Source organism: Pteropus alecto, unplaced genomic scaffold, assembly GCF_000325575.1.
Source record: "Pteropus alecto unplaced genomic scaffold, ASM32557v1 scaffold155, whole genome shotgun sequence".
NCBI lineage: Eukaryota > Metazoa > Chordata > Mammalia > Chiroptera > Pteropodidae > Pteropus > Pteropus alecto.
The window spans coordinates 15,033,605-15,054,662 of NW_006438113.1; the positions used below are offsets into that span (position 1 = coordinate 15,033,605).

Genomic DNA, 21,058 nt, shown 5'->3' on the forward strand with positions numbered 1-21,058 from the left:
GTGGAATTCTCTGACCTTCCTGGGGTTTTATGTCCAATTCCTTCACCAAGTTAGGGAAGCTTTCCATCATTATTTCTTCAGACAGCTGTTCAACATCTTGATTTTCTTCAGTTATGCCAATCAGACAGATATTTGGATCCTTGATAGTGTCCCATATCCTCCTTAAATTATTTTTATAGTCTTCTCATCTTTTTTCTTGCCATTCTGATTGAGTGTCCTTGGCTTTCCTGTCTTCTAGATAGGGCATTTTATCCTTTTCTTTATTCACTTTATTTATTCCTTTGTTTATTCCATTTAATATACTTCTCATCTCAGATAATGTGTTCCTCATTTCTGACTGGTTCCCTTTTATAATTTCCATTTCCATTTTTATGGTTTTTATCTCTTTGTTGAAGTTCTCACTGAATTTATCTATGCTTCACAAAAGGTCATCGAGCATCTTTATAACCAGTGTTTTGAACTCTACATCTGTTAGATTACTTGACTCCATTATATTTGGATCTCTGTTCTGTTCTCTCATATGGTTTCTGCTTCTTTGTCTTCCCATTTTGGCTGCCTTTCGGTGTCTGTTTCTATGTATTAAGCAAAGCTCCTAAGTCTCCCAGTCTTATTAGTGTGGATTTGTGTAGTAGGTGTCCAGTGGCACAGTCCTGAGAGGGGTTCAGCTGCAGGTCAAATTTAGCCCAAGCCTCTGCCCTTCTGGGGCCACCCGTTAAGATTCAGCAAGCAATCCACAGATGCTGTGCTTATAGGTGCCTTAAAAGGCCACACCAGAAACCAAGGCCATTTGCCTCCAATGTGAGTCTAGGCACTGCTCAGCAAGGAGCACCTGACTTGCTGAGGATATACCTGGATGTGGCCGCAAGTTGGGGGAGGTGGGGTTTCAGGGAATCTTCTGGGCAGGGCGACCTCGGTTATCCAGTTTGATCACGCGCTGTGTCTGTGCACTGGGAGCAGGGAGGGCTCAACAGGGAACAATGGGTACCGCTGGCACTTCTGTACAGAGCCAGTCTCCCCTCGGTCCTCACTCCGACAGTGTCTCCCTGAAAGTCCCTGGTACCTCCTGCGCGCAACCGAATCAGCACTGCTTTCAGAGAGAGCAGGTCCGTCATCACAAAAATCCGCTCACAGACACGGCTTTCTGGTGTGGCCTTTAAGGAGTATCTGCTGCTGCTGCAGCCTCCATCCCACTCAGCTGCTGAAGACCAAGCAGCCTCGAGACCAAGCAGCCTCGTGTCCTCACATCCTTGCCCCATCCTACCTTCGGTCATTCCAGGGTGACTTCTTGGACTTCTCTCTAGTTTTATGGCTTGTTCATCTAGATCCCAGGCGATTTTTCCTTGCTGCTGCTCCTTGTTTCCATCACAATTTTGATTTGGTCGCCAGAGGGATGAACAGAGCCTCTATCATATACGCCATTTTTCCTGGGTGTTCCCAAGGTATCTTTAGAGCAGCGGTCCCCAACCTTTTTGGCACCAGGTACTGGTGCCCCTATGAGAATCTAATGCCTGATGATCTGAGGTGGAGCTGAGGTGGTACTGCTAGCACTGGGGAGTGGCTGCAAATACAGATGAAGTTTTTGCTCTCTTCCCTGCCACTCACCTCCTGCTGTGTGGCATGGTTCCTGACAGGCCATGAACCTGTAATGGTCTGTGGCCTGGGTGTTGTGGACCCATGCTTTAGAAAATGTTGCTATGTTACTGATCTGTAGCATACGATGTAAGCGAAGCAGTGTGCTTGTCAAGTAGAGCAGCATTAAGATGAATCCTCTAGTCCCCCTTCAAATCAAACTGCCAGACCCAAGTGCTTACCATGTAGAATATTCTAGATACTGCTGCAGAAACTCCACATATATTATTTCATTTAATTTCTACAACAACTCTAAGAGGTGGTACAAGGCCCCCCATCTCTAAAGACAATAGATGGATTCAGAGTGTTGACTCCAGGGCCCCTTGGACCTGGGTCAGAGGGATGTGTGTGTGCCCCTGGGCCCCTCTAAGTCTTCTGATCTGTGGGGACAATACCCATTTGAAGGAGTTATGTGTGGAGGCACGCGTTAACACTTGTGAACAAGGCCTGTCTTCAGCTCTCAGAAGGTAAGCTCAACTCTCTTAAAGACTTTTTGGTTACCAGGAAACTGGCCTTCCTTGGGCAACACTTGAGCCCTGAAACCAAATGAAAACTTGGGGATTAGAAATGATGGGTGCACCTAGCATGCTGCAGATGCTCACGAGAGGTCGTTTTCTGTACAGGGAATCAAGGACTTGACTCAGGGCACATTCCTGAGTTTTTGGTCTTTCCACAGACTGCCATAGGTGACACACTGGTCCAGGACATCTGCTATTCTCCAGATACCCGAAATCTCCTTGTCCGTCTCAGTGATACTTATGACAGGTAAACAAGATTTTTGGCTTTGTCAGCACTTTGGGGAGGGCCAGGCACCCACACTTACAGTTATGGCTTGGTCTGGCTGTGCTGTATCTAGTCAAACCATGATTTTTGCAGCCAGAGAGTTTTGTTCTCCAGCAGGAAGATATTCCATATGCTCCTCCCTCTCCTCCTGCTGATCTGTTTGGGCAAAGCCGCACCCTGGCCTGCTTTACAGCGTCTGTGTAGTGGGTATCTGGGGAATGGGTTTGTCCTAATCCATCCCATTTATGAACAAGGTCATTTCTGGAGAACCTGAAAGTCAACACACAGAATCTGCTGCAAGTGGAGAACACAGGGAAAGTGAAAGGACTCATTCTCACCCTTCAAGGAGAAGGAGAGGCTGGCGGGCAGGCCCAAGCATTTGACTTTTACTCCAGATATTTTTCACCATGGTATGGTGTGGCAGAAGATCCTGTAACAGGTACTTAAAATTTTTTTTAATTAATTATTTTCATGGTGACATTGGTTAACGAAATCCAATAAGTTTTGGCTGTACATTTTAAGAGTGAGGCATCTGTTCACATCTCATAGTTAGATTTCTTTCTGTTACCACATATTTGACCCCCTATAACCTGTCTACCATCCCCCTTCCCTCCCCCCAACAGGTACTTTTTGACTTGGGTCCTGGGGAAGGTTAAACAGTGGAGGAGGAGGAGAATAAATAGATGTTTAAGTGCCCTTCATGTGACCTTTCCGATTGCTTGGGTTTTGAGCTGTCTTTGTTTCCCTGTCTTCCCCTCCCTTATCCCTTCACTGATGTCTCATATGAAAAACACAGAATTAAGGAGGCAGTATAGCAGGGTTAAACCTTAGTGTCAGACAGCCTAGCCTGGCTTTGCTCCCTAGCTTCCTTGATGTTGACCTTGGGCAAGTGACTTAACTTTAAAAAATTTATGTTCCTTCCTCTATAAAATATGGATATTACCTCATAGGGTTATGTAAACCCAATGCAAGTTAAGTGCTTAGGCATATAAGTGCCTAATAACTATTAGCTATTTCAATGATAACAATGAAACTGGCTCCCTGAGCCAACACGTCCAGATCAGCCATTTGCAAAATTCAAGGGTGGAGGTCCACAACATTTCCCAAAACTTTTGTCCTTTTCAGTGGCCATCCTGCATGATCATTGACATCTAGATAGGCTTTGGTTTTGAAGGATAAACTCCTGGGCTGCAGGTGGGAAATCTGGACGGGAATAGTGTTTCTTTTCCTCCCCTCGCCTTTCCCAAACTTTCCTCCAAAGTGTGTGGGATGGGCTCGGGAACAGGGGTATTCAAGATCTTCTACCAGCCAGAAAGCAGAGGGATGAAATCAAAGATGGGCAAGAATGTGAAGCCTCTTACTTTTGTCTTTGAAAAGAGTGGGCTGAGCAGCAAAAGGGAGCAATACTAGATGGAGGAAGCTGGAGGATGGGATGGTGACCAGGGCTGGAGGCTGGGCAGATACTTCCAGGCTCCTGTTCTGGTCAGATGTCAGAACAGGGGCCAGGATGGTTTCAGGAACTTGACTTAGTTACTCTCTGAGGAACAAACGTGAAATTCAAAGCTCAGCAGGCAGGTACTTTTAAAGACTCAGGGAAATGCCCAACACATCCAAACAGTCCAACTCAACCCTCCCTCATAAAAATGAAGTTTTGAGCAGATTTATACATGCACAGCTGCTTTACAAGGATTTTAACTGGCACAGAGGGCAATTTTTTCCCCATTGTAATAATGCTTTTCTAGAGTAGGAAGGTCTTTGGTCAGGGATGACAAACTATCTCAGTTTGCTTGAGACTGATGGATTTCTCAGCATACAAGACTGTCAGTGCTAAAACCAGGACAGACTCAGGCAAGCTGGGATAGGTCACTCTATGTGGACCTCCCATAACATTTAGTAAGTTTTCCTGAAGGAGGGGCCTTTTCAAACCCATCCTTTTTTCCTCCCAAAGACTTTTCTGTCATTATTACTTTATATTTTGTTTCTTCATTTTAATATCTATTCGCTCATCTAAACCTGCGATCATTCATGTGAAAAAAAATAACTCACTGACAGTTCTTTTGGCACCAAAGGTCTGGGAATATGTGCTTGGTGGAAAATTTGGCATTTTGTTAGAGTTCCCACCTTTCCTTGCATGTGCGTCCTAGGAAGAAGCAAGTATTTCCCCTTGAAAGATGTAGAAAGACTTATGTGAAGGCCTTGATTTTCCTACCATGAGTGACAATGAACTAGTAGGCAGGACAAGAATTAAAACCTGCAGTTTAATTCAGCCTTCACAAAGTTTAGCACATAGTAAATAGATCATTTGGAGGAGCTTATCCATAAATTCTATGTCTTTCTTTCTGTCTCCATTCTTAATTCCACACTCTGCTGTGGCCATGCCAATATAATGACTAAGTCGTCTAAGGTTTAGTCAAACTAGATAGTTGACTATATTAGCTTATAAATTTACCACGAAGTTGTCTGTTTTCTTTGGTATTGTCTCATAACTTTTTATTTCTTGTAAGGGTCTGCACATACTGTTCTCAGCAGCTACTGGTCCCAGCAACTGGGGAAGAAAGACATGCATGGTAGGACAGCTCTTTTTCAAATTAAAAAATAATTTACTTAACCTTAAGCTAGTATTCCTTCTCATAGATACTATCCAATTGAAGATATAATAAAATGTTATGTCTCACCCATGTGAAAAATGAAAGGTTTTTAAATTCCTTTACCTTGAACCCTCCACTCAAAATATCCTCTATTCCTAGCATCTTCCACCTTTCCTTTGTCCCTATCAACACAGAGACACACTTCTAGTATACTAAGTACCCAATAAAAGTTTGTTGAATAAAATTAACTAGCTGAATAACTTTGGCCCAGAGAGGTTATTTGTGATGTGACAAATTGAGACTGGATGGTCACCAAGGTTTCTTACTGCTATTGCTAGTCACTGTATTGAAACAAATTGCTTTCGAACCAAGTCCCCTGATGATTAACAATTGCTTAGAGGCACAGAAAATAGATCTCAGCCAATGGAAGCCATGAAGTCCTAATAATTCAAATAGGAGTCTGACCCTAAAGAGTAGAGGTCTTACTTAGTGGGAGGGTTAGGCCTCTGTGACCTGGTTTCGGGATAGCAGGGTGGCTCTTCTCTTCCTTTGGTGAACCTAAGCTCCAGGAAGGTAAAGGCTGTGCCTCTTGTTTGCCTGACATGTGTGGCTGCTTGACAACCACAATGAGTGAAAAAACTCCCTTTGTCCTATTCAGACCTGGGAAGATGGGGCCTTCTTAGGAGGGCCAAGACCACCCCTCTTTATCTTCTTACACATCTAGTTCATTCTTCTTATCTTTTCACATATCCTTGCTTGCTACTAGACAGAGCTGGGTGGATCAAACTGCGTTTGTAGCCCCTCGGTCTTCAGGAGAATGGGATGGGATGGGCAGCACCATGGACAGATGAAGGAATTTATTCTTTAAATGGACCTGGGAAGATTTAAAGCTTATAATAAGAGGTCTCTCAATATGTTCTGTTAATTTAAAAAGGTGAAAACTATTAATCTGTGCCTTGTTTTATGTTTTCTTTAGCCTTGCAGTGTTCCTGCAGAAGAGGAGAATTGAAGATTTCACTGCGTCCGGATGGACGAGTGGACATTAAGGGAGACACTACTGTTGTTTTAGAGGGCACGCTGACAGCCTAGAGATGGTTGTGCTGCAGTGCTGCTATCTTGAATGACTAAGTATTTTCTGCATAAAAATAAACACAAAGGGCTGCCTTTAACAAACGTGCACAGTAATCCACTTAATACTCACTTAGAAATAGAAAAATTAAATCATATTAATGGAAATTTAATATCGTGTGCTGATTAATTAACTAATGGAGTTTTGGCTCTATCTGTGAGTATATTTGAAACCTAAGTAACCAGTAACAAAAAATGATGTTGTCACCTTTAATCATGACTATTAATCACAAAATGAGGAACAAATTTATGAGAAATAGGATCAAACCATTTAAACTTAGGTGTATCTGATAAAATATTTTGCAGCCATTTAAAAGACCCATTAACTGTGGAAATGTAGAAAAATATTTCATGATATAATACTAAGGAAAGAAATTACAGTAGACTATTAAATGTTAGCAATGCTACACTGTCTATGGATAATATGAATTTGTATGAACAGGATGTATCAAGAAGACAAGTGAAAACAGTTTATGGGGAATAAGATTGGGAATAATTTTATTATATTGAAAAATAATTTTATTATATTGAAAAATAAGATTGGGAATAATTTTATTATATTGAAAAATTATTTCCTTTATTGAAACACACTCATGTTTAATAACTAAAAAGCAGGACATATAACTAAATAACTAAAAAATCCAGAAATTAAAAAAAAAAGTATGTATATTAGTTTGGTAGTAAAATTGAACACTAAAAGTAATATGTTTATCTTGATATATAGCTTTTGAGTAATACCCTTGAAAGGGATTCTCTTAGTAAAATGAGTTTTAATGTAACTTTATTTTTTTTAATTAAATTTATTGGGGTGACATCGGTTAATAATATTATATAGGTTTCAAGCGTACAATTCAATAATACATCATATATTAGTTTGGTAGTAAAATTGAACACTAAAAGTAATATGTTTATCTTGATATATAGCTTTTGAGTAATACCCTTGAAAGGGATTCTCTTAGTAAAATGAGTTTTAATGTAACTTTATTTTTTTTAATTAAATTTATTGGGGTGACATCGGTTAATAATATTATATAGGTTTCAAGCGTACAATTCAATAATACATCATTTGTATATTGCACTTTGTGTTTATCACCCAAAGTCAAATTTCCTTTCGTCACCATATATTTGACTCCCTTTACCCTTATCTACCTTCCTCCCACCCCCTTTCTCTTGCTGAGTAAACAGTTGTCGGTCTCTCTGAGTTTTTGTTTGTCTTGTTTGTTTGTTGCTTTCAGTTTTGTATCCCACACGAATGAAATCATATGGTTCTCAACTTTTTCTGTCTTATTTTGTTGAGCATAATCTCAAGATCCATTCATGTTGTTGTAAATGGCAGTATTTCATCTTTTCTTGGCTAAGTAATATTCCACTGTATGTATGTAGTACATCTTCTTTATCCAGTCATCTATCGAAGGTTGTTTCCATGTCTTGGCCACTATGAATAATGCCGCAGCGAATATTGGGGTATACATATCTTTATAGATAAGTGTTTTCAAAGTTTGGGGGTAGATACCCAGAAGAGGGATTGATGGATCATATGGTAATTCAATTCTCAATTTTTTGAGTAACCTCCATACTGTTTTCCTTAGTGGCTGTACAAATTTACATTCCCACCAGCAGTATATGACGGTTCCTTTCTCCCTCATAACCTCTCCAACTCTTGTTATTACTTGTCTTGTTGAAAATAGTCAACAACGATGACAAAACAATCCAATTAAAAAATGGACAGAGGACCTAAACAGATATTTCTCTGAAGAGGACATATAAATGGCCAACAGAGCATCTATGAAAAGATGCTCAACTTCACTAGCTATTAGGGAAATACAAATCAAAATCACAAGGAGATACCACCTCACACCTGTTAACATAATTTTAAATTCAGTTAAGTCTATAATATTGAATATCATTGACTTTGGGATGGGGACTTTTCAAAGTCATTAAGGGTGTTCCTTTAAGGTGATCTCATTGATGGCAGTTCTCAGTCACCTCAAAAACTACAAGTTAATCAGTTAGAAATTCCTGTAGGGTCCCAGGTTTGTTTTTTTATTTGTTGTTTTTTTTAATGCTACTGTGTTTTCTACATTTATTTTTGCTAAGGCATGTGAGAGTGAACTTATTATAGCAGTAATCTTGTATTTCCCCTAATTTGCAATGAAGAAAATAATTTGCTAGCTTTAGTGCTTTAACTTATCGAGTAAGCAATGACCTGCCATGCACAGCACAGCACAGCTCATCACAACTCATTAGGTGCTGACACCAAGGGTGAGAATCACTGGAGGGTTTTCACAAAGTGCAGGGTTTTCCGAACCTAGGATTGAATCGTATGATTGATTTTATACAAACGCATAGTTGAAAGGGTCTGAATTTTCTCTCTCAAATATATGCTAAATTCTTAATAGCTATTTGGGGGAAACAAGTCTCTGAGGTGACTCGGAATTCTTTTTTACATGAAAGTTGCAATTTGAAGGCTTTTCATCTTATATTTCCAAACCCTATATTTATTCTTACAGATGATTTTAAAAATTGTCCATTTAGCAATGGACAGTTGAGTCAGAATAGTCAGGGCAACTGATTACGTTTACTGTGTTTACTTGGTCAGCCTGCTGAAGAGTACTGAGTGTCCATAGTGCTCAAGAAGTGGCCACCAGAGAAGCAGGGTCAGGGGTGGGGGCAGGGCAGGCACACCTGAATAGATAAACAAGAGGAAATGAAATAACTTCTTTGGGTAGCAGAAGCAAACAGCCTCTAGAATTAGCATACTGTATAGAGTGGGTTTTCTGCTAATATGAATAGGGCAGGTTTGAGGGCGCTTTAAAAACCCTAGTCTTGCTAGGTTTTTCCTTGCCTCTTCTGCTTCTGCCCACTTCTTGCCTATCTAATCTTACTAAGAGGGACGTAGGAGAATGTGGAAGGAGAGAGTGGGAGATATATCCCAGCACCCAAGTGTAACATTGCCATTAATTGAAAAACGTACTCCCAGCAAAGTCAACATCCCCTGGTGTATTAAATTAGAATGGGTTATGCTAATATAGGAAATATCCACAAAATCGCAGTGGCTTAATACAACAAACTTTTATTTGTATTCATATTACTTGTCTAGCACAGGTCAGGAGGGGTTCTGTTCCTCATCGTCATGAAGGAGTCCAGGCTGACTTTGCATTCTGCCTTCTCAACATGTGATTTCCATGGCTGCTGCAGCTGAAGGAAAGAGTGCATGGAAATCTCACTATGTTTTTGGCTCAGAAGTGATAGGTGTCAATTCTGCTCACAGCCTATTGGCCAAAACTGGTCACATACCCCCATCTAATAGCAAAGGGACTGAGAAGTGTAGGGGAGCTCATGGATATTCTCTGTGTACAGTAAATATAGCTGCCACACCTGGGGAAGATTTTTGGGCCACTCAGATGGTTCCCCCTCAGGCGGCATTAGTTAGATGAATTGATCACAGTCTAGGGGCTCAGGGGTGCAGGCTCAAAAGCCTATATGTAAATGTACTGAGAGTGAATCTATCTCTCAGGTACAGATTCACATTAACCTAGCACACAGAGACTGATGTATAAAGCCAGAATACCAATTTTTTTATTTTACAAGAGAAATACAATCATGGAATGGATTAGATCAGAGCATTTTCTCATTTGCACATCTATCTGGGAAGCCATATTATAATCAGAAAGCTGCTTTGTAACTATGGAGCTAAAACAAGAAGTCAGCACAATTGATCTAAATGGCAGATGTCATCAGAACATGAAAAGATTCCCCACTTTAACAATGCATTAGAATCCCATCATACTGCATTTAATTTACTTGAATTTAACTACACAAGCTCAAGGCAGAGCCAAATGTGATTTCAGTGTTTAAATATATTTATTTTGAAACAACCATGGTCCTAATTCAAGCCAACAGCTTTACCTAGCACTCAGCGAAACAGTGATGTGCTTCAGCACTGGAGAAAAAACTGGCAGTGTTGGGCTTGTGCGCTGGTAAAACTGTCTACCATGTTTTATAGGTTATTTACAGGATTTCCAAGGACATGTTTGACATTACTCAATTTTTGCCTTATGCACTATCGTAGCCTGACTCCCAATGGCTCTCAGGGATCTCCACCTTCTGCTGTTCAGACCCTTGTGCAGTCCCCTCCACATTGCACTTTGGTTGGTCTGTGTGACCAATAGAATATTCAGAGGTAATGGTATGTCCAACTTCTGAGATGAGGTTATAAAAGACTACATCTTCTGTTTTAGTCGACTTTTGTGTGTCTTTCCCTTTCTTTTTCTTCTTTCTTTTTCTTTCTCATCACTCGCTCTTTGAGAAGCCAGCTGCCCATTGTGAGCAGTCTTAAAGAAATGTCTATGTAGCAGGGAACTGAGGTTTGTGACCAAGAGCCATAAGAATGAGCTTGGAAGCAGATCCTCCAGCCCATCAAGCCTCAGATGCCTGCAGCCCTGACACCTTGACTGCAGCCTTGTGAGACCCTGAGCCAGAGGCAACCAGCTAAGCTGTCTGTCAGATTCCTGACCCACAGAAACTGAGATAATAAACATTTGTTGTTTTAAGTCACTAAGTTGTGAGGTAATTATTTTTGTAGCAACAAATAACTAACGAGCATGCTTTTTATTTTTAATTTCATTATGAAAATTTCAAGCATATACAAAGTAGAGAGAATAATATAATGAGCTCCCATGAACCTATCACCCAGGGTCAACAATTTTCAACTCATGGCCAATCATTTATACCTCTACCCACTTCCCCTCCCCTCTAGATTATTTTGAAGCAAATCCCAGATAGACATGTACTTTCATTGCAAATATTTCAGTATTTAGCTCTAAAATATAAGGGTTCTTAAACAGTAACCTCAATACCAATATCACATTTATGGTAGATTTTTAAGGTGATCCCATGATTCCTGCCTGGTTTAACTCTCAGATGGTACACTGTCTGCCTCTTTCCTTTCCCATTTGGGATGGGAATCTCCTTTGTTGTCACTCTCACGTATTTTGTAAGTTAGTGCCCAGCTGGGATCTGAATTCACAGCCTGAGGTCAGATCTACTGTTCAGCATTCTGACATGCTTGGTAAAAAGTAATTCATTGTCTCTTGTGTATAAGACACTGTATTAGAAGCAGGGCGCGTGGAGATCTGAGGGGCAGACTGCAAAGGAGATTAGAGAGGGAGCTTACGAAGTTCTCAAGGGACTCCAATTGGGGAGACCAGGCTCATCCTTTCGCAAAAAGATAATGAGCACTGGCACTGTGATTAGGGCCCACATATGGCGTAGACACTGAGTGCTGTGGCACAGTTAGGGAAATATTGAAGGATATGGCTTAGAAAGATTGGGACATGAGTACAGATTCAGAGATGAATACACAAGGCATGTCTGGGTTTTGTCTAGAGTTTCTACATCTAGAAAGTAATTGTTAGGTGCTGTGCAGATAGAAAAATAAAAGAAAGTAAGTCTTAAACTAACAATCCAGTTGAGATAGCATGTAAACACAAGGAGAGGTAAATAATACTGAAAGCTATTCTTATTGTTTTTTAACTATTAAAATCTACAGAAAGGACTTGGGAATCATGGCCATTGTGAGTCATCCCTAGTTTATGAGAAAAGGTAGCACTAAGTGTGGTCCCTGGATAAGCAGCATCCATACCACTGGGTTTGGAGCTTGTTAGAAAAGCAAATTCTCAGGCTCCCTTCAAGACCTACTGGATCAGAAACTCTGGAGGTAGGGCCCAGAAATCTGTTTTTTAACAAGCCCTCCAGGTGATTCTAGTGTGTGCTTAAGTTTGAGACCACCAGTGTTTAGGCCTCCAGATTTAGTGTCCCAAGTGACAATTGTCTATGCAGCTCAAAAACTTTTAAATGTGCAGTCTCCTGATCTCCCTGACCATAATAATACACCTGCTGCTTAGTGCAATTTTGAAGGAGCTGGTTTTTTTGTTTTTTTTTTTTGTTTTTAAGCTTCCAGTTCTGTTCGGCATAGAAAAATGAGCTGTGCTCAGGTGAGAGCTGTTCAGTAATGTGTTGGTGATAAACAGATTAGTTAATCAGCCATGATTTATTAATCATGAATTAATTATACCTGATTGTGCAGTTCTGCTATCTAAATGGAGCTTTAAAGGAGTTACTTTATTAATCATCATGGTGCTAATTGCAGACATAGAGGATCACTAATTAAACATGCAACCATATGCAGAACAAGTTGGGCTGCTGAGACCTGCAAGAATCAGAAATACTGATTTTTAGGGGAGCCAAAACAAACTTTATTTTATGCAATATTAGGGAGTTGGCTTGGCAACATTAATCATTCACTTCAAATTAATATTGTAATCTTTTCTAGTGGGAATTGATCCCTAGACCAAAAAGTGTATAGCACTCTGTTAAAGAAGATTGTTCAATCCTATTTTCTGTTTTACACACATGGAAACTGCTATACAGAGTCTTTGCTTAACAGAGACCATTGATTGATGGGATGAGACAACCGCAGAGAGAGTCAAAACCACACACCAGTACTTTGTACCAGAGAATATCAGATGAGTGGGAGGTTGTGAACTCTCAGAGACCAGGAACACCCTGTGTATTGAATCACAATAGGATCCACAGCCTTGTGCTGCAGGAACAGAGAAAGAAATGAGACTGTTCAAAGGGGCATCAGGTAAAGTCAAGGATAGCAAATTATAGGAAAATTGTTTTCAATTTTTTAGTTCAAGATAGATTAAAGCCATTTTGTGACTTTTTTTGTTATGAATTTTTTTTGGAGTTATGTAGCATCCAAACACCATCCTCCTAGCACCTTGGATTGGGAAATTCTCATTGTGAGTAGTCAAGTGAGTAGCCCAGCTTCCACCAAGGAAGCCAAAGAGGCCAGATGCTACCTCTCCTGCAAATTGGGGTGGGCATGCTACTCGGGCCTAGCCAAATCAGAATGATCTCCTGGGAATTTAGGTCTTGAATAGGGAAGCAGTAGTGTGGAGGTGGCTGGAGCCCTTGGTCACTGCAGTGGCTGTTCCATGAGCTGACCTAGGATTCTGACAGTTGGAGAAGCTGCTCAGAATAATGGCTGCAGGAATATTTGTGTAATTTTGGTCCATTAGGTAATACAGTCAAGTCTGTATGGTATGTGCATATGTGTGATGATAAGGATGATAATGATAATGGTGATTACAAGCTTCAAGGTTGTCCTGATTTTTTAGGAGTCCCTGATCCTGCATATTCTCTAGACTTCATTGGTTTAGAATTAAGCATGTGATGCAACTCTGGCTAATGAGACATGAAGGTCAATTTTCAGTTCAGGGAGCCAAGTGAGGGAAAGAACCCAGAATGGGGTAAACCAGCATTTGACATCATAGGTTTATTTAATTCCCCAGTTTGGGCTATGACATTCCTCCTGCAAATGTGCTTGGTGCCCCTAAGTCCAGAGATCTTCTGTTTTATATTACCGCCCCCCCACCCCCGCAAAATCTCCAATTTTTCCCAGATTTGGGAGAGAAAATATCCCAATGTGTGAAATTGAGCACACGTATTTTATATATATTTTAACATATACAGACATCTAGATCAAGATGTAGAATATTTCCATCACCCCAGAAGTTTTCCCCATTCCTCTTCTCAATAAAAAATAAAAACAATAATAAAAAAACAACTTTCCATCCTTTGCTCTCTAAGAGAATCAGTATTCTAAGATGTCTATCACCATAAATTAGTTGCCTATTCTTGGGCTTTTATAAATGGAATCACATAGTACATACTGTTTGGTGTTGGGCTTCATTTGTTCAACATAATGTTTTTGAGATTTATATCTGCTATTGAGTTCTTCTTTTTATTGCTATATAATATTCCATTATATAATTATACTCTAATTTGTTTATACCTTCTTCTGTTGATCATTTGGAGTTGTTTCCAATTTTTGGCTGTTATAAAATGGTGTTATGAATGGTGTGAACATTCTTGCATATATCTTTAAGTAGACATAGATAATGATTTACCTTGGACAGTATATCTAGAAGTATAACTGCTAAGTAATAGGTTTAATATATTTAATTTTGATACTGCTAAATGGTTTACTAATATAGTTGAATGACTTTACACTTTTACCAGTAATTCGTGGGAGTTCTGTTTGCTCTACATCCTCACAATTCTTGATAGTGTCAGTTTTTTAAATTTTAACCATTCTGGGGGAGTGTGTAGTGATATCTCTTTGTGGTTTTAAATTGCATATGCCAGTGAGAACCGGTGTTGAATATCCCTTCAGAGGCTTATTAGACATTTGGATATAATTTATAATTGGGTTGTCTTTTTTATTGATATGTGGGGGTTCTTTATATATTTTGAAGATGAATCTTTTGTCATATATATTGGGAATATCTTCTCCCAGTGTATGGTATGCATATTCACTTCTTAATGATGTCTTCTACTAACAGAATTAATTTTAATTAAGCCTAGTTTATCAATTTTCTTTTATGGTCAACACCTTTTCTGTCCAGTTGAAGAAATCTTTGCCAACCTTAAGAATATTTTTCCTATGTTTTTAGACTTGATTTCTTTTAGATTGATTACTTCACTTTTCCTATACAGATCTATGATCTACCTCAAATTTATTTTTATATATGGTGTGAGGTAAGGATAAAGGTTCATTCTTTTTCCATACACATAAGCAATTGCTCAAATACTGTGTACTGAAAAGAACTACTCTTGCCCCTAACTGCAGTAATGCCTGTATCTTAAATCAAGTGACTATCTTTGTGGGTCTTCTTCTGGAATTTCTAATCTGTTATACTGGCCTATTTCTCTGTCTTTGCATCAACATACTCTCTTAATTACTGTAACTTTATAATAAATCTTTTTGTTTTAATTAGTGTCAATGCAATAATGTCATATGTATACTGCATTGCATGTTCATCACCCAAAGTTAAATTTCCTTCCATCATCAAGTCAATCTTAATATCTGGAAATGTAAACTGGTGAATTCTTGAGGATGATGTCTTCAAAATCCTGTTGGGAATTTGTTGAGATTGCACTGAATCTATAAATCAATCTGAAGAGAACTGATATCTTAACCATACTGAGTTTTCCCTCCAAAGGCAAGGGAAAGAAAAGAAAAAATAAACAAATGGAATTACATCAAACTGAAAAGCTTCCACACAGCAAAGAAAACCATCAACAAAACAAAAACACAACAAACTGAATTGGAGAAGATATTAGCAAATGATACTTCTTATAAGGGGTTAATATCCAAAATATATAAAGAACTCATACAACCCAATAACAAAGAAATAGACAATCTAATAAAAAAATGGGCAGAGAATCTGAATAGACATTTTTCCAAGGAAGATATACAGATGGCCAACAGAACTATGAAAAGGTGTTCAACATCACTAATTATTAGGGAAAGGCAAATCAAAACCACCATGAGATATCACCTCACATCTGTTAGAATGGCTATTATAAAAAAGACAAGAAACAAGTGTTGGTGAGGCTGTGGAGAAAAGGGAGCCCTTGTACATTGTTGGTAGAACTGTAAATTGGTGCAGCTACTCTGGGAAACAGTATGGAGGCTTCTTAAAATATCAAGAGTAGAACTACCATATGACCCAGTAATTCCTCTTCTGGGTATTTATCCAAAGAATACAAAAACACTAATTTGAAAATACCTATGCATTCTTATGTTCATAATAGCATTACTTAACAACAGCCAAGATATGGAAACAACCCAAGTGCCCATCGACAGATGAATGGATGAAGAAGATGTGGTATATACAATGGAATACTACTTAGTCATAAAAAGATGAAAAATATTTCCATTTGTGACAACATGAATGGATCTTGAGGGAAGTATGCTAAGTGAAATAAATGGATGGAAAAGGACAAAACCCATATGATTTTACTCATATGTGGAATAAAAACAAAGTAGCAAACGAACTAACAAAATAAAAGCAAACTCATAGACAACAGAATGGTGTTTAAGCAGAAAGAAAGGAATGGGAGAGAGTGTTGGGGGTAAGGGGGTCAAATATCTGATAATGAAAGGAAACTAGACTTTTGGTGGTGAGCACACAATAGAGTATACTGATAATCAATTATAATGTAAAGCTGGAATTTATATAGTTATTAACCAATGTTACCTCAACGAATTTGGAGAGATCTGTCTTTCCCTTCTTATAAGGTCATTAATCCCATCACAAGGGCTCTGCCCTCATGACCTAACCTAATCCTAATTACCTCCACCTCCAAATACCATCATATTGCAGATTAGGACTTCAACACATGAACTTGGAAGGAAAACATTCAGTCCACAACAGTTGCACAATATTATGAATAAATTCAATGCCACTGAATTGTACAATTAAAATGGGCAAAATGGGAAAGTGCCAATAAAATGCACAAAATAAAGTTCTTTAAAAAAGAAAAAAAAAATGAGTTCAATGAAATTTTTATGTTATAGATATGTATATCCACACTAAAATATATTTTAAATACCTTTATTCTAATTTTAGTGGGTTTTGGAATTGAGCTAAATTAGATGCCTATGTTTCTTATTTTTATCTTATTCCTATTTTCCTGTCAAAATAAGCATACAGAAAAGTTTGCAGTACAGTACAAAAACATTCCCCCCACCCCCGAACTACTCAAGAATTAAGTTGCTAACCTGATGCCCCATTATCCCAAACACTTTCATTAAGTTTTTATGTGAACAAGGACATTCTCCTAAACATATACAATAAAACTGTCAAAATCTGGAAGCTAACTTGGATCTATTACTATCCATTCATCCTTAGACCTGATTCGTGTTTAAACAATAGTCCTTTACAGCAAAAGGCCCTTTTGAGCAAAAGGATCTGGTCCTAAATCACACACTGTTTTTCATGTTTCTTCAGTCTCCAATCTGAATAGTTTTTCAGCCTTTCCTTTCTGTTCACAACATTGACACTTTTGAAGATTACAGGCCAACTTTTGAGTGGAATATCCCTCGATCTGGGTTTGTGTGATGGTTCTTTGTTGTTAGATTCAGGATAGGCATCTTTGGCAGGAATACCACAAAGGGGACACTGTGTCCTTGTTGCATACTATTGGGTGGCACATGATTTTGATCAGCCCCAGGACCAATGACTTTCACTCTGATTACTTGATTAAGGTGGTAGCCACTAGACTTCTTCACTTTAAAGTTACTCTTTTCTCCTTTGTGGGGAAGTACTCTGAAACCATTTAAGTATCTCGTTCTTCAACGAACTTTCAATTTATTCATTCATTTATTCATATTTCTACGGATTCATGGTTCTGTATTTTATAATGGACTATAATTTATTACTATTGGCATTTGTTTTGATGCTTGTCCCAAATTTGGTTAGAGAGAGCCCATTCAAGCTGGGTTTTGTCTCCATCATTCTTTGAGCACGTCATTGCTTTTTGGCACAATAAGGAATTCCAGCTCATCTTTTTTTCTATGCCTCAGACCTGGAATCAGCCATTTCTCCAAGCAGCTCTGATTCCTTCTAGTGTAAAATGGCATTTAGAAGCCCGGATTTAGTGGTTAGGTCTACTGGGTATTGCTTCTCCAGCCTCTCTCAGTGTACTAAGTTAGAAAATATGACATTTTCCCCCTAGTTTCATTGAGAAATTATCGACATACATCACTGTATAAGGCATATGGCATGTTGCTATGATTTACATATATTAAAATGATTAAGGAATGTATGTTTTATACACACATATTATTTCCATTGCTATCTATATATGTTGAGAACTATGAATTAAAATGAATATCTCCAATTCTAATCCAATATCACCAGCCCTTTCTGTATTTGTAACTGCCTTCACCAACAGTGAGAAATGTCACTTCTATTATACATAATATATTTACTTATTTGATCGATCCCCCTCTCCACCCTACACACTACAAGGAAACCCTGTTCTCCCTGCTTAGACTCTGACTCCCATCCCAGGCTACCGCAGAACTACGTGGATATCCTCCTCACCCTGTTTGGATTCTATACCCTGGGTCTCTCTGTGTCTGTGTGCCCTACATTAGGTGCATCCTACCCATTTGTAGTGATTTGCATCCTTCTTATCTCAGGGCTTTTATTGAGTGCTGAGTGCTTGGTTTTTTTACTCACACACTTCCTCAGCGTTCCATCTGTAAATACTGTTTCCTTTTCTGGACAACTCTCACCCTTCCCCAACTAGTACTCCTCCTTCCCCATTCCCCACCACAGGAAACCGTTATTGATAACCTGGTATATTCTTCTATACTTTTCTTCATTTTCATATAATCCCATCAACTTATATATACACATACATACAATTTTAGTTTTGCATGTATTTGTTTTAAAGTAATTGTGTCTTATTACATACTCCTCTGCACTTTCCGTTTTTTCCTGTTGAACATTCAACTGCTATAGATCGTTTAGCTCATTCTCAAGCTTATTCTAATGGTTGAACATTATTCCAGCAGAGCTGTTGTTATACAATTTTTTCAATCAATCTCCCTCCATCTCCTATTGGAGACCTTTTATTTCCAGATTTTTACCATTATAAGCTATACTACAGAGAGCAATTTTATTTATGTCCTGGTACTTTTATTTCTTTAGGGTAGATTTAAGAAAGAGGGATTTCCAGTTTGAAAAAAATGTGTGTATTTTTCATTTTAGTATTGTCAGATAGCTTTCCAAAAAAAATTGAAGCTGGTCACATTGCCATTAGCACTGTATCCTTTTCACCACTAGCAGAATTTTGCTAATGTAAGTGCTAGCTGGTTGTTACTTAATTTGCATTTACCTGACTGGAAAGTTAATGCCTTTTATATACTTACTTACCATTTGTAATATTTTCTATTGCATTTTGTTATCAGTTTGCAAAACCACTTTGTAAATGATGACCTTTTATCTGTTAAAGGTGTGAAAATATTTTCCCCCATGTTTTGTCTGTATGACTCATCAAACATAAAGTATTTAGGTAGTTAAATGTGTCTATTACTTCTTTTATAGCTTCTGAGTTTCCACTTTTCATTAGAAAAATTATATATTGTATCCTAAATTTTCTTCCAAGATTTTTAGTGTTTTAAGTTTTATATTGTTTTTTAAAATCCATCTGAAAACATTTGTGTTCAGTTTCTGGGAGTCAGGAATTTGCACAGGACATAGTGGAGAAGGCCTGTTTCTGCTCCACGTGACATTGGGGGTAGCTCAAAAGCAGGGCTGTGATCATCAAAGGCTTGTTCACACACGTCTGGAGCCTGTGTTGGGAACACTCAAAAAGCTGGTAGCTGGAACATATACTTTGACATCTTTATCTATCTCTGTATAGTCTCTCCACATGATGTCCCCAGACCTTGAGAGAGCCAAGTGGAAGTTATATAGCCTTTTATCACTATACTAAGAAGTCACACAGTTTCATTTCTGCTACATTCTACTGGTTGAGATATTTACAAAGGTCTGTCCAGGCTCATGGGGCAGGAACACAAATCTCACCTTTTGTTGGAGGATTGTTAATGTCACATTGTAATAAGATCATATGAGATAGGATACATCTAACTGCAGCCATCTCTGGAAAAATACAATCTACCACAAGAGTGTTTTGGAGAATTTCCTACATTCTTGGGAAACTGAGGACATTAATGTTTAGCAGGAACAAGAAATACCTCCATTTAAAAGAAGAAAACTTGGTGTAAATTCTGAACTTTTTTATAGAGGAAAGGCAACTGCAGTCATTAAATCATCGTTAACAATCACTATGTTGTACACCTGAAACTGAGGTGTACATAAAAAATGAAAAATAATTTAAAAATATCATTAGAAAAAACTTTTGAAAATGTTCTTAGCCTACTGAGCCAGAAAATACTTTCAAGGAACTAGAAACATTTAATTGTTGGCTTTAAAAGACTTTGCTGGCTCTCAAGCATACTCTGTAAAGTGGATGAACTCAACTGGATTTGTTCTACACTGAGAGAATGAAACAGTGTTCCCTGGCTTAGCTCCTCATCTTCATTTGTTCATCTGTTCAAGGTTCCTATAACAAAAATGCTATAGACTGGCCGGCTTATAAACAATAAACATTTATTTCTCATTGTTCTGAAGGCTGGAAATCCAAGATCAAGGCGCTGGCAGATTTCATGTCTGGTAAGAGCCCATTTCCTGGTTCAAAAATGGCTGTCTTCTCGTTCTGTCTTCACATGGTGGAAGGGCAAGGAAGATCTTTAGGTTCTTTTATAAAGGCACTAATCCTATTCATGAGGGCTCGACTCTCACAACCTAATCACCTCCCAAAGACCCCACCTCAAATACCATCAAATTGGGGGTTAGGTTTCAACATATGAATACTGGGGAGACACAAACATTCAGTCTATACAGACCTTCTGGGGGGCAATGCCTTATAGTCATTGTTTCCTGATGCTGCCAAATGCTTTTGGAGAGGCCAGAGTGGCCACTCTCAAGGATGAGTGGTTTATGACTTTGTGCAAGAGCCAACCGAGGTTATTACAATACCTTTGGGCCAGGTTATTTTAAGTTACAATAGACAGTTTGTGAGTTTCATCAACCAACTGGAGGCTCTTTCTAGCTAAAAATCATGATTTCAGCATAAAAGAAAAGAGGTAAGTTAAAAGTGAACACCTGTTCTTCTAAAATTGCTCTACTGCAGGTATCAGCCCTAGAGAGTGAGCAGATGGTTTTGTGTTTCAAAGCTTGACCTTAGCAGCCCTTCATCAATCTTGAGCTGATTGATTCTCAGGAAAGAGGAGACTCCAGCTTCCCAGGGTACCCAAGACACCTTTGATTTAGTTACTACCTGAAGACCAATTAATTAGCCCACACTGGTTCTCTCAAGTTTTCCTAACAAAGCTAAGAAACTGGGCACAGCCTTGCTGGGGTGGCTTTTTACTAGCTCATTAGTTACTGTCACCCCAGACATGGATAATCCTAAAAGGTAAAGACAAAAGCATCATT

General features: G+C 38.7%; 1 protein-coding gene across 2 annotated transcripts in view; it reads left to right on the forward strand.

Moving 5' to 3' along the window:
* PBLD (phenazine biosynthesis like protein domain containing) overlaps window positions 1–6,241 on the forward strand; it is a 40,228-nt gene extending 33,987 nt beyond the window's left edge. For both annotated transcript variants that reach the window (XM_006915581.3, XM_025049420.1), the window contains exons 7-10: window positions 2,306–2,394; window positions 2,667–2,851; window positions 4,917–4,979; window positions 5,977–6,241. In XM_006915581.3, coding sequence (XP_006915643.1) covers window positions 2,306–2,394; window positions 2,667–2,851; window positions 4,917–4,979; window positions 5,977–6,089 — 450 coding nt within the window. In that variant the 3' untranslated portion in view covers window positions 6,090–6,241. The remainder of the gene's footprint in view (window positions 1–2,305; window positions 2,395–2,666; window positions 2,852–4,916; window positions 4,980–5,976) is intronic.
* The last annotated feature ends 14,817 nt before the right edge of the window (window positions 6,242–21,058 follow it).